Source organism: Myotis lucifugus, unplaced genomic scaffold, assembly GCF_000147115.1.
Source record: "Myotis lucifugus unplaced genomic scaffold, Myoluc2.0 scaffold_448, whole genome shotgun sequence".
In the NCBI taxonomy this organism is placed as follows: Eukaryota; Metazoa; Chordata; class Mammalia; order Chiroptera; family Vespertilionidae; genus Myotis; species Myotis lucifugus.
Genome location: NW_005871496.1, coordinates 625,912 through 640,605, shown reverse-complemented (window position 1 = coordinate 640,605; position 14,694 = coordinate 625,912). Strand labels below are relative to the sequence as shown.

General features: G+C 48.5%; 1 protein-coding gene across 1 annotated transcript in view; it reads right to left on the bottom strand.

Annotated features, from left to right (window-relative positions):
* CEP164 (centrosomal protein 164) overlaps positions 1 to 9,549 on the bottom strand; it is a 70,688-nt gene extending 61,139 nt beyond the window's left edge. Inside the window, 2 exon segments of the mRNA XM_023744296.1 lie at positions 709 to 810; positions 9,416 to 9,549. Of these exon segments, the coding sequence (XP_023600064.1) occupies positions 709 to 790 (82 nt within the window). The 5' untranslated portion in view covers positions 791 to 810; positions 9,416 to 9,549.
* Between the last annotated feature and the right edge of the window lie 5,145 nt (positions 9,550 to 14,694).

Genomic DNA, 14,694 nt, shown 5'->3' with positions numbered 1-14,694 from the left:
TCTCAACAATGTCCTTGCAGCATGAAAGCAGCCACAGATTATAAATGGACAAGCAACAGGCCCAGCCAGCATGGCTCAGTGGTTAAGCATCAACCTATGAACCAGGAGGTCATGGTTCAGTTCCTGGTCAGGGCATGATCCCCAGTACGGGGCGTGCAGAAAGTGCAGGAAGCAGTCGATCAAAGATTCTCTCTCATCATTGATATTTCTTTATTTTTTAAAGGAAATTTTTGTTTTTTGTTTTATTGATTTCAGAGAGGAAAGGAGAGGGAGAAAGAGACAGAAACATCAATGATGAGAGAGAATCACTGATTGGCTGTCTCCTGCATGCCCCACACTGGGGACCGAGCCCGAAACTAGGGCATATGCCCTGACTGGGAATCAAACTTTGATATCCTAGTTCATAGGTCGATGCTCAACACTGAGCCAGGCCAGTCGTGCTCATCATTGATATTTCTCTCTCTCTCTCTCCCCCTCTCCCTTCCTCTCTAAAATCAATAAAAATATCTTTAAATTTAAAAAAAATTTTTTTCAAAAGCAAGCAACAGACCAGATTAGGCCCATGGGCTATAGTTTGCCAACCCTGTTTTAAGCCAAATAGACTGAGCAGCCCTGAGCATATACCATCTTTGCCTCAGAAGAATGACATTAAGTCAGAGCTGATTCCTGCCCTGGAAGAACTATTGCAGCACACGCCAGGCATCTTACCTTGCTCACTGGGGATGTAGGTCTCATCATAGTCTTCCTCCAGGACCAGCTGGTCTCCTATGCGGATGGGTCTTCCAGCCATGGCTGGTCTGGGCTCCAGGCCTAGACCCCAGAGACCCCCGCAAAGAGAGAATGAGTGCCCAGCTTAGATGAGACCGTCAGAGCTGCGTCATGGGGCCCCTAGGTCCAACCAGACCCTGCAAGCCAACCGCGCTGGGAATGTGCCAGACGCTGGGGGAACCCGGGCCTCCCGGCTCTGTGCCAGGAAAGTTTCCTGAGACACATCTCCCCCAGGTTTGCTGAACCCTCGGTGACCACAAAAGATCTGAGAACCAACTCAAGAGGTTGGCTTTCTACCCCTCAAATGAAGAAAGAACGAACAGCACAGCAGCCCCGGCTGGAAAACCCTAGTGATCAAAATAGCCAACAGCACACACACACAGCCCCACACACCCCCGCCAGTACCAGCAGCCCCCCATGGTCACACCGGCTCAGCAAGGCCCCTATTTACACCCAACAGTGCCTCGGGGAGCTCACCCTCTAGTGAAGGTAGCGCACTCAACCTCAATAGCAGTGCCCGGCGGAGGGAAAGCACGCCTGCTCTGAGCACTGGAGAGGAGAGTGGAGAGCTACGCCAGGCGCGGGAGCACCACGCGCAGACCGGTTCTGGAGCTGGGCACCAGCGCGAGCGACGGGGGCTGCACCAGCGTGCGGCGGAGGCAGAGGTGGAAAGCTGGGTAGACCATGTATAAGAGCCTTGACTCTGCCCTGTAGCAAAGGGGGCAGGGTCCCTGCGGGCTTCAGTGACAGAAAGTGACACGGTGGCCTTTCTTTAGGATGACAGCCCTGGCAGGAGTGGCAGGGCTGGATTAGAGAAAGAAGACTGGGCTCCAGAAACCACTGAGGCGCTGCCATCCAGGTGAGAGGCCTGAACGAGGGCAGAAGCAGCGGGAATGGAGAGGAAGGAACAGATGTGAGGGCTGCGTGGATGTTAGCAGGACTAGGATGAGAGGAAAGAGGGGGAAAGGAGTCCAACGGGAATCCACAGTTTCTAGCTTTGGGAGCAGGACAGTGCCAAATTCTCCAACCGACAAGCTGGTGCCATTCTGGAACTGCTCCTTTCCTGTCCCTGTAACCACCTCAGGACCCCAAGGCCAGGCCATCCTCCCGGACGGCAGCACCTACGCTGACGCCCAATAACAGAGACAAGCCGCCCTGTAGAGAAGCTGCCGCAGCCCTGACTGTGTCCCCCACCAAGGAGGCGCCAGTCACAGCTGCAACCAACAGCAGTCTGAGGAGCAGGTCCTGACCTCTCCAGCGGCTGCCACTGTCGCAGAGGAGTGAGCAGGACACCCCTGGGAGCAGGAAAAGCTGTGCGCACGGGGCTGGGAGCAGCCTGCACCGCATGCCAGGAAACGGCCAGGCCTGGTCCTTCTGAATCTGCTCCAAGATTCCCAGAGAGGGACCCTGATCCACGGCATGGGATCCATGAGGGGCCATTACCAAGGCCCCCTCTGCAGCCTGACGGCTGAGGGATGGACAAGAGAGGTGTCTGGCCTCAGGACGCACAGGGAGCAGGCTCTGCCACCTCTCGCTCCCACGGCACCATGGAGCAGCATGGCAGGAAGGCAGGCTGATGAAGCAGCATCTTCTCCCTCTGCAGGCATGGGCCCCGCGGGAATCTGGCCTCTGCCACAGGAGCCCAAGGACGCCTTGTGGACCTCGCGCTCCAGACTCGACACACACAGACTCTGCAAAGGCAGAGCCAGAAAGACCAAGAGCAGCGCACATGGCCACTGTCTGGGGCTTATCTAATCCTCGGGGTTGGGAGGAGAGGGAGAGGGAAGATCTCTGGGAGGGAGGAACCAAGGGCGGCCTGAACATCAGGCTGAGAATTAGTCACTCCAGCAGGCGGTGATCTATACAGGCCTTGTGTCAGCTACTCAGAGAAATCCTGCATCTGAGAAATGGTACCCACCCCTGGACACATCCCATCTCTAGAAAGCACAGCAGATGCAATCTGTCCTTGTAGTGAAGTGCCTAATTAGCTATGGACATAGTTATCCACGTTAAGCTATTTAAAGGTCAGAAAGGTCCTGGAAGGTCCTGGAAATCTGAACTCATGGATCACGAACCTGCCAGAAAATTTTTTAAAAAGTGTGGGTTATATTCTACCTTCTTTCCTCACTTTGCCTAGCTCCAGAAAAGAGTGGGCAGGGACAGGGCCAAAAGAGCAGGAACTATCGGATTGAGGGAGGTGGCGGGAGAGAAACCATATTTATTTAATGGCTACCAGAGACCATTTACTCATTCGAGCACTATGCAGGGAGCTGCGTTTACTTATGGCTGTGCACTAGAGATGTAATGGTGAGAAAAGCCATTCTGCTGCTGCTCCCCTTGTCTATGGCCTCAAGAAGGAGGGTGACAAACATCCCAAAGTCACAGATAAATGTACAATTATAAACGAGGTCGAGCTTTGGAAGAAATGAACCTGACGTTAGCCTATGCTGAGGACTGAAGGTACGTATTCACTGGACAGAGTGGAAAAGGTGTTCCCACAGAACCAGCAGCGCGTGCAAAGGCCCTGCAACAGGAAAGCACACCAAGCAAAAAGCAGCGTGGCTGCCAACGCTGCTGGGGACATGGGTGGAAGCCATGCCATGCCGAGAAGTTGGCCTTCATAATAAGAAAGCCAGGAAACGCTTTTTTAGATATACCTTTTGAAAAGATCACTCTGGCAGCCACTGGGAATGCAGACTGGAATGGAGGCCAGATCAGAAGGGAGAAAATCCAAGTGGCTGCAGAGAGATTAATAAGAAACAGTGCGCTAGTGTAGGTGAGATATCATGATAACCTGGACTCCAGGGGTAACAGGGAAGATGAGAGGTCTAAGAGAGCAGCCTGAGATCTGCTACTGCAAGTACATGGCACATGTCCTAACATTTCCTTCCAAGTCTGAGACTGTCCATCACAGCAGCCTACATGACTTCAGAACCATCAGTAATGTACTCCTGTAGCACTTAGCAACAGGTCAGATGAAATGTGATGAGATCTACTTGCCACCAGGCCCGAGACCCTCTATGGGCCATAATAATCGCAGGGGAGGGGTCATCCAATTGCACTCATCCATCTCCTGCCAATCCTAGAATCTAGAAAAAAAAAAAGTGGCTCATGTACCTCCTCCAGGCAGCCCTCCCTGGCTAACCTCAGCTACTCCCATGAACACATAACCTCCTCAGCAGTAAGGACAGTTTTCATGTGTTCATAGGCATATTACTCCTAATATTACTTTGTTCATGGGAATATGTTCCCCTCCCTGTTAACCACAAACTTATGAGAGCCATGCCTCCTCCCTCCTCTGCATTTTCTGACCAAGCCCAAAATAAGGTATATAAACTGTAGGAGCTCTGTCTGCTATAAACCACTAACATAGAGCCAAGGAATCTCAGAGTCAAAAAACCTGTAAGACCTTTGGTCTAACTACTCCTCCCATGCCAAAATCTTCCTCTCTATGCTGTAAGTGACAGACGGCACAGTGGTCCAAGGACCGGCTTCAGGGCCAGAAACTCCTGAATTCAGCTCTCTCCTTACCGGCTGTATGACCTTAGGCAAATTTGGCAAGGCCCTTCACCTCCTGTGTATAATGGAAACTCATGATAATCTACATCAAAAGGTTGAGGATGAAATGAGATACTTCTCATAAAATATTAGGAGTAATATGCCTCTAGTATGCATATAAGATCTTTGGTTAATCTCTTCCCACCCTCCCCCCACCCCCTTCCCTCTGAGATTCATCAGTCTGTTCCATGTTTCCATGCCTGTGCATTGAGCATCTGCCCCCTGATGGTCAGAGCGTGTCATAGCTACCAGCGGAACAGTCATTTAGGCTTTTATATATATAGACTAGAGGCCCAGTGTACAGATTCGTGCACTGGTGGGATCACTCAGCCTGGCCTGCAGGGATCGAGCCAAAACTGGCAGTCCAACGTCCCCTGAGGGGTCCTGAATTGCGAGAGGGTGCAAGCCAGGCCAAGGGACCCCACTGGTGCACGATCGGGGCTGGGGAGGGACCGCGGGAGGGCTCCAGGGCGAGTCCGGCCCATCTCGCCCAGTCCTGATTGGCCGGACCCCAGCAGCAAGCTAATCTACCAGTTGGAGCGTCTGCCCGCTGGTGGTCAGTGCGCGTCATAGCAACTGGTCAAACGGTTGAACGAACAGTCAGACACTTAGCATATTAGGCTTTTATTATAGTATATAGGACTAGAGGCCCAGTGCACAAATTCGTGCACAGGTGGGGTCCAGCCAGCCCACCCTGATCAGGGCCAATCAGGCTGGGCTGGCTGGGGGGAGGGACTATGGGCGGGTGGCCAGCCGGCCCTGCCCCCTGCTTGAATTCCCAATCAAGGGGACAATTTGCATATTAGCTTTTTATTATATAGGATTAACTATGAAAAGGTCTTGCCCATATTAAGCCAAAAATCACTTCCTAAGAAGTTTCCTCTCATTTGCCTGTTCTGCCCTTTGGACCTAGAGAGCACCCCAGGCTTCTCTACTCTAGACTAAGCCTCCATTCATTGCACGTATACCCCCCACCCCTGGGCATCAGTTACCTTCCTAATGCTGTTGATTTGTCAGCATGGCCAACAGCTTGTACATCTGAACACTAACAAAGCACCCACACGCGCTCCCGCACACACACACGCACATGCACACGCACGATTACAGTTCCTGCATATTTATTCCTTCCGACCTGCTTGCACAATTTTAAAGAAAGTTCACCACAGTGGGGAGTAAATTCCTGGAGAAGGCTTTGGGGAGAAGCAGAAGACACAGAGTTGATTATGTAGTGGCAATGAGAACAGGTCTTAGAACATGCTTGGATTTAATCTCAGCTCTACCACTTACCACCTGGCAAGTTGCCTCAGTTTCCTCATCTGTAAAATGGGGATAATAACAATATCTATCTCAAAGGGTTGAGAGAGATATGATTCACTACATATAAAATACTTAAAATATATTAAGATCTCAGTAATTGTCAGTTGTTGTTATTACAATTCACTTCTTTAAAATTTTTTTTATTGTTGAAAGTATTACAAATATCCCTCTTTTCCCCCCACTGACCCCTCCTCCCCGCTCTCGTCCCCACCCCAGGCCTTCACAGCATTAATGTCTATGTTCATGGGTTATGCATATATGCATGTAAGATCTTTGGTTAATCTTTTCATGCCCTCCCTCTTCTCTCTGAGATTCGTTAGTCCATTGCATGCTTCCATGTCTCTGGATCTATTTTGTACAATTCACATTCCGAAAGGCCTTATTTTACATTGTTCCAGAAGACAAACCCAGTACGAGGGAGTATCAATTAAGACCATTTAGCCCTAGCCAGTTTGGCTTAGTGGATAGAGCAGTGATGGCGAACCTACGACACACGTGTCAGAGGTGACACGTGAACTCATTTTTTGGTTGATTTTTGTTAAATAGCATTTAAATATATAAAATAAATATCAAAAATATACATCTTTGTTTTACTATGGTTGCAAATATCAAAAAATTTCTATATGTGACATGGCACCAGAGTTAAGTTAGGGTTTTTCAAAATGCTGACATGACGAGCTCAAAAGGTTCGCCATCACTGGGATAGAGTGTCAGCCTGTGGACCAAAGGGTCCCAGGTTCCATTCCAGTCAAGGGCACATACCTCGGTTACAGGCTCCTCCCCAGCCTGGGCCCTGGTCGGGGCGCGTGCAGGAGGCAACCAATCGATGTGTTTCTCTCACATCACTGTTTCTCTCTGTCTTTCCCTCTCTCTCCCTAAGAACCAATGGAAAGTATCCTCGGGTGAGGATTAACAACAACAACAAAAGACCATTCAGACATTCAATAACCAGCTACTGAACACCAGCCTGGGTCAAGCACCGTGCTCACTGTCAGGGCTACCAACCTGGTTACACATGATCATATAAAATGTTAAGCACATTAAGGGACTTAACAAAATACAATGGGACACAAAAGGGCAACTAAGCTTACTCTGGAGATGAGGCCCGTGGAAGTGGTGGTTGAAGGACAAGCGGCAGCTCCCCAGGAGAGGGAGCAGGGAAATGTATGGCAGCAGCAGCAGCGTGCACAAAGGCAGGGCAGGAAAGAACACGGGGTGCAGAGAATTCATTGTGACAACAAAAGTTTACAATCACTGAACTCTGCCTACATTCCAAGAACTGTGCTAATGCTTACATACATCATCTCACCTTATCCTCTCAGCTAGGAAGAGAGTATTGTCCCCATTTTTCAAATAAGGAAACTGAGTCTCAGAGCAAGGTTTAAATGAGTGGTTCCCAATGGGGCACATGCCCCACAGGGGGGCAATTTGATTGTTAAGGGGAGCAATTCGAGAATGAGTTATTAACAGTGAATTTTTTGCATTTCTTATGGTTCTAGGGGCTTCATATACAGTCTTATTAATATACTGTGACATGCCGAAACCGGTTTGGCTCAGTGGATAGAGCGTCAGCCTGCGGACTGAAAGGTCCCAGGTTCGATTCCGGTCAAGGGCATGTACCTGGGTTGCGGGCACATCCCCGGTGGGGGATGTGCAGGAGGCAGCTGATCGATATTTCTCTCTCATCGATGTTTCTAACTCTCTATCCCTCTCCCTTCCTCTCTGTAAAAAATCAATAAAATATATTTTAAAAAAATATATACTGTGACATATTTATGCATTTTAGTTCTCTATTATGTTTTGAAACTTTGCTATTTTTTCATGTCACTTCATATTATTATATTCTTAACAATTTCTTAGTGATTTCTTCCTCAGGACTTCAACTGTCCTTTCGTTCTTTGATTTTTCTCTTTCATGGAGGTCATGTTCTTTGGAAGCTTGTTTAGGCCAAGTTAATGGCCTTTTAGGCTTCCTCCACATGAATAGGAGTTCACTTTTTGAATAATAAGAATTATATGTCACGGGGGGACATCAGGATTTTAGAGATGCTTAGGTGGGGCATGGCCAAAACCAGGTTGGGAACCACTGGTTTAAATAAAACACAATTTGTCCAAGGGGGCACAGCTAGTAAAAGGCACAGCAAAACATGTGCACACCCACATGCACGCGATTCCAAAGCCTGAGCCCGAACCACTGTCATGACCAGAGCGCAAGGGACGGTGGGAGGAAGGGGCACACGGTGAAGGACTGTGTCCTGTGCCTGAGGAGGAGTGGTCACGGGATGTCACACAATCAGGACGGCTGTGTAGTAAGCACTGATTCGAGGAGGGCAAGAACAGAGGCCGAGGGTCCACGGAGGAAGTGACCCTGAAAGCACAGGCAAGAAACTGTGAACTCAAGTGGTGGCTGTGAGAACGGGAAGGAAGGGCCAGATTCCATGGATATTAGGAGAATTACTGGGCTTGAAGTCTACACCAAGTGAGGGAGAGCGAGGTGGGAAGTCAGAGCACTTAAGCCAGTATCCTGTTCACGGTTATCTTGTCATTTCTGCACCTTGCCATCAGCGCATCTAGCATACCAGCTAGAAGAGAGAAAATTCCCAGCAAGTGTCTGCTGCAAGCATTAGAGGAATTCCAGGTGCAACTGGGCCTCGTGAATGGTGACATCCTTCTCGGAGACAGGAAGAACAAGAGGAACAGATCTGAGCTCAGGAAAGAGGCCTGGTTGGAGCCACAGTTAGTGGGAATCACCATTAAATAGATGGTAACCCAACCTCTGGGTGAAGTCACCCAGAGCTGCCTGTGGTGGGTAGAATGGAGGGGCTGCAAAGGCAACTGAGGAAGGCTGCGTCAGAAAAACCAGGAGAACCCCAGGGGTGGCTCAGTGGACTGGAGGCCCTAGAAAATGTTGCAGGGTCGATTCCCAGTCAGGGCATATACCTGGGTTGCAGGGTCAATCCTGGGAGGCAACCAATTGATCTTTCTCTCTCCCTCCCTCCCTCTCTCTCTCTCTCTCTCTCTCTCTCTCTCTCTCCAATCAATATTTGTCTCTCTTCCTCCCCTTCCTTCTCTCTCTCTCTCAAATCCATAAAAACATATCCTTGGATGAGGATTAAAGGAAAAAAGCAGGAGAGGAATCTTGGAAGCCAAGTGAGGACAGCAGGAGAAGGCAGATCTTTTCAAATCAATGCAAGGAAATTAAAAAAGAAAACCAAAAGTTTTCTAACAGCCGAAACCGGTTTGGCTCAGTGGATGGAGCTTGGGCCTGCGGACTGAAGGGTCCCAGGTTCGATTCCGGTCAAGGGCATGTACCTGGGTTGCGGGCACATCCTCAGTGGGAGATGTGCAGAAGGCAGCTGATCGATGTTTCTCTCTCATCGATGTTTCTAACTCTCTGTCTCTCTCCCTTCCTCTCTGTAAAAAATCAATAAAATATATTTAAAAAAAAAAAAAGTTTTCTAACCTTCCCAGCTGCCGCAAAGAGGGAAAGGGTCTGGCTAGCCCTGGAGTCGCCCCGAGGAAGCTGTCCCACAGGAGAGGCGCCCACGCCAGGCCCGCGGCGGCCGTCCGCCCGCGCCGGCGGCCGCAGCCCCGCCCGGCCCGGCCCTCGCCGCTCGGGGGTCCCGGCAGAGGCTCACGGCCCGCCGGCCTTTCGCCTCCTTCCTGCAGTTCCTGCCCACGCTCGCGCACACCCGCTCGTTGGCCCAGAGTGCCTCGACTCTCCCGCTCCCTCCTCTCCCGGTCCCCCATCCCTCCTCCGAGGACGTCCTCACCGGTCCCCGAGGCGGAGGCTCCGGGCGAGGGCTCCCGGCTCTGCACAGCTTCCCAGCACCACCCCGGCTGCCCCGCTCCACCCCGGCTGCCCCGCTCCCCGCTTCCAGGGACGCCGGGGTGTTGCCCTGCAGCGGCCCACAGCCACTTCCGTTAAGGGTAACAACGTAGCAACTGAGAGTCCCGCCTCTACCCGGAGCCAATAGGTCGCAGAATGAGAGCTCTGACATTGGATTGGTTAGGCGTCCTGTCGGCTCACGGAAGAGTGCTGCACCTTTCCCATTGCACAATGGGAGATGTAGTCCAAGATAGTCGCTGTGGCTCCGCTTGGGGCTAAAAGAAAGCTCTGAATTTAGATATGAGGGGAATTCCTTCCCAGGCAGCAAAAGTGCATTCACTGCATGTATAGTAACGTAAATTAACTAGGGAAATTTATTGCTCATCATTTTTTAAAATATATATTTTATTGATTTTTTACAGAGAGGAAGGGAGAGGGAGAGGTAGAAAGATCGATGAGAGAGAAACATCGATCAGCTGCCTCCTGCACACCCCCTACTGGGGATGCGCCCGCAACCAAGGTACATGCCCTTGACTGGAATCGAACCTGGGACCCTCAGTCCGCAGGCCGACGCTCTCTATCCCCTGAGCCAAACCAGTTAGGGCTACTCATCATTTTTTAGTAGTGTGATTAATATCAGGTGAACAACACACTGATCATAAATAACCCATAAGCCTTTAATAAGCAACGGAAATGTGAATATAAGGTCATAGAACACTCAACCCCCCCCCCCCTCAAAAAACAAAAAACAAAAAAGAATGGCTGCCTTGTGCTCTGATTAAATCAATGAGCACCTGACACGGAGTTAAGAGACTAGTTTCTACTGTCCATCCTTTCACCAGAGCATGGACTCAGTTTGCATATCTGCAAAGTGGGAATAATATCTGTCCTAACTAATTTGAAGAGACTGTTTAAGAGGAAAAAGAGTGACACAATGTATAACCTCTCCACACACCCTATTTGGCAGAAGGGTTGCTACTAATATAACTCCAAAGAGTAGGTAAGTGTGGCAAAGACAACTCTGGCCATTATCAACCATACAACTGGGGGACAGGAAAGTTAAGAGATGTTACTATAACCGGAATCAAGGTTCTGCTGCCTGCACCATGAAAACCAAACTCATGAGACCGATGCTGGTGAAAAAGGAAAGGTTTGAGTGCTGGGGGACTCGACCCAAAGCCCATCTCTGCATCTCAGTGCAGGCAGAGGTTTTTATAAGGAGAGGCAATGCAGAACAAAGAGATCAAGGGGAGGGGGTTGAGAAGTTCTCTGCGTGCAGGCCAGCACAGTCCATTCCGGTAAGGATCTTGAAACTGTCAAGTGATGGTCTGATGTGCGTCATCTGGTTCTACATCATTCTGGTTCTGTCTCATCCTCCATCTATGGTTGAAGATCAGCCAGTCTCCCAGAACTGGGATGACTGGAGGCCGGAGTCTGCATCTTCTGAAGTTAGTTCCTAGGATTCTTATACAAGCATGCTGTTCTCTACAAGCTATGTACATATTAGAGTCAGCTTTTACAGAAAGTGTCAAAAAATGGTGGGGTGGGTTACAATTCCCCACCGTTAGTTACATTGCTGGTTGAAAGGAGAGGGGCACACCCAGAGAAGCTCCTGATAAGTTCCACTGTGGAGAGGCATCTGGCTCCCACTAACTCCCCAAACTAGTCCCAGGGCCACTCGGGCCGATTCCAGAATGAGGAGACCAGGTTGTTGTTCCTGCAGATCCCCAGCCAGATTCCCAGAACGTAGTCCTTCCTCATGTTTAACCTTAAATCTTGCCGTGGCAGGTCTGCCTAGACTTCCTTTATTCTGCCTGCACATGACAAAGCCTCGCTCCCCCTTCCTTTCCACTCTCCTTAAGAGTCTCAGAGAAGCCAGACACCGACTGCAAGGAACTCGAAGGGCTCGCCAGTTTACATCACAAACCTTGCACAAAACAGGGACTCAAAAAACCTCTTGTGGACTTGCTCCCTATGTTTCAGAACTTGCAATCAATTTGGTAGACTTTAATAGCCGTCAAAACTCTTACCTTTTGTCCCTTAGCATGTGTCCCTCGCTCTGTCGTGGGGAGAACTAATAAAATAAGGGTCATTGTGGAATTAATGGGATTACCTCACACAGATAAGCAATTTGCATTTTATCAGGTTTCCCTATCGGTTTGTACTCAGAAATGCAAACCAATGTTTAAATGCCCTTAGGCTAACATAATTAAGAAAGCAAGTCTTGCCCAGCCGGGTGTAGCTCAGCGGTTGAGCGTTGACCCAGGAACCGAGAGGTCACCGGTTCGGTTCCCGGTCAGGGCATATGCCCAGGTTGTGGGCTCGATCCCCAGGAGGCAGCCGATCAGTGGTTCTGTCTCATCATTGATGTTTCTATCTCTCTCTCCCTCTCCCTTCCTCTCTGAAATCAATAAAAATATATTAAAAAAAGAAGAAGAAAGCAAGTCTTTGGGGGGAAATAACACAAATGACACCCACGGATGTGCTGGTAATATGCCCAGTAAGTGAGGAAGAGAGATGGGATTTCACACAGTAGGTTTCCTTCTCCAGTCAGGGATACATAGGGATGATTTTTCAAAGACAGGGGAGGAAAAAACCCCGTTAGTCTCAAATGTTATGCCCTACCCCCAGGTCAGAAATTCCACTGTTAAAACATTTATTCTTGTTTCATGCTGTTTACTTATAATATACAAAATAATCAACCACATAATAAGAAAGAAAACACTCATTAATCCTGCCATTTAAAGAAAATTATATAAAGATGTGAAATGTTCCCTCTACACTTTCAATCCACCCTATTTCACACTGCAAGCTGCCCACCCTTCTCCCCTCTGCTTTATTTTTCTCCATACAGCATGTCACCACCTGAAATACTGGATATTTATTTCTTTATTGTCTGTCTCCCTTTCTTTATTGTCTGTAAACTGCATGAGGGTGGGAGGTTTGTCCATATTGTTACATCCACAGTGCCTAAACAGTGCTTAGATAGAACGCAGTAAGCACTCAAAAAACATTGGCTGAAGAATGAATGAGTGAATGATTGGCTGACTGAATGAATGAATGAATGAGCAAACGAAGGAAGACATGAATCCCACCCTTTGGAGGAAACCACTTTTGGTTCCTGTCTATCAGACCTTTTCATGTTTATGTGGATGTAAATTTATATGCAAACATGTGCATACTTTTTAATTTTTACAGAAATGAGGTCATAATGTACTTATTGTTCTACAATGGGCTCTTTGCAATTAACATGTCATATACAGTTTCCAAGGTAAATTTCATAAGAAGTTACTCCAGACCTGCCGGCTTGGCTCAGTGGTTTGATGGTTCGATTCCCGGTCAGGGCACATGCCCAGGTTTCGGGCTCAATCCTCAGGGGGAGGGTGCAGGAAGCAGCTGATCAATGATTCTCTCACATCATAGATGTTTCTATCTTTTCCTCCCTATCCCTTCCTCTCGGAAATCAATAAAAATACTTGTTTTTAAAAGAAGTTACTCCAGTCTGTTGTTGTTAATCCTCACCCGAGGTATTTTTTTCCATTGCCTTTCCAGAGTGGAAAGGAGGGAGGGAGGGGGGAGAGACAGAGAAACATCGATGTGAGAGAAACACATCAATTGGTTGCCTCCAGCAGGCTCCCCAATCAGGGTGGGGATTGAACCTTGTATGTGCCCTTGACCAGAAATCGAACCCTTGACCCTTTGGTAAGCGGGCCGACACTCTCTCCACTGAGCCATGCCGGCCAGAGCACTCTATTGTTTTTTCTTTTCTTTTTTCTTCTTTAACATATTTTTATTGATTTCAGAGAGTGATGGATCCTCCCTTCCCCCAACTGGTGGGCGGAGTATGATGTAACCTGCAGCCCAGAAATACCTGCGTGACTAACCAGGTACCTTATATGGACTATACATTGGACCACCAATCCGCACCTGCCAAATACCCTAAGCCCTTGTCCTATATGGACCATGCAGTAAGCCACCAATCAGTGTGCGCCGAGTACACTAAGCCCCCACCCCTTCCCATTCCGCCCCTCAAAAGGCGTGCTCACCCCTGCACGTGCTGCTGTGCTCCCCTTGCGAGACAGCCCGGCAGGTCCTTCTCCTCTAATAAAGCCTGTAGTCCTGGTTTTCCGCCTCTGTCTGATTTTTCAGAGAGGAAAGGAGAGGAAGAGAAAGAGAGATAGAAACATCAATGATGAGAGAGAATCACTGATCGGCTACCTCCTGCACAGCCCACAACCCGAGCATGAGCCCTTGACTGGAATTGAACCCAGGACCCTTCAGTCCGGAGGTCGAAGCTCTATCTGCTGAGCCAAATCGGCTAGGACGGCACTCTATTCTTTATAATGCTTTCATAGCATTCCAGTCAATGAATGTCTCATTCACTTATTGATAATCACTTATTTTGTTTTGAAATTTTTGTATTTGAAATACTGTTATTTTTGTATAGAATTCTAGAATTGACATTGCTCAGAGTATGTTTTTTACATTTTAATAGACATTGCCAAATTTCTCTATAAAAACAGAATAATTTTTAAAAAGAAAAAAAAAGAATAATTTACAGCCCAACCAACACTTTCAAAACACCAGATATTACCAACATGAGAAAAAAAATAATGAATAATGATGTTATCTAAATGTTGATTTAATTGCATTACTTCACTATGAATGAAGTTAAGCTTTTTTTCATGTTTATTGACCATTTGAATTTCTTCTATTAATTACCAGTTTAAATTATTTATTCATATGTCTACCAGGTTGTTGGGGGGGATTATTGATTCCTTGTATTATAGAAATTTACTTTTTGTCCCTCTATTGTGTGCCAAATGTTACCTTCTAGTCTGTGACTTCTCTTCTGATTCTGTCAGTGTACTTTTTCTCCCAAGTTGTAGTACTAATAACATTAATCGCTGTATCCTGAACCCTGACTCCTTGGAGCCACCGCATTTTGCGCGGTGCATGTGCCTTTATTCTGCAGGGCCTGGCAGAATGCCTGGCGCACAGTGGGTGCTTAATAAATGCAAGACGAAGGACTGACAGAATGCGAGGTCGGCACCACTCTCTGCTCGTGGGTCCTCCCGCCCGCCAGGTGCTGCAGGGTGGACTCCAGCTCAGCAGAGGGCATCCCAGACCCCTCACCAGCCCCGGAAGCTGGCTGCTGCTGGGAAGACTACACTTCCCAGCGATCCCATGGAACAGCGAAGCCTCGCTTGACAGCCACCGCCA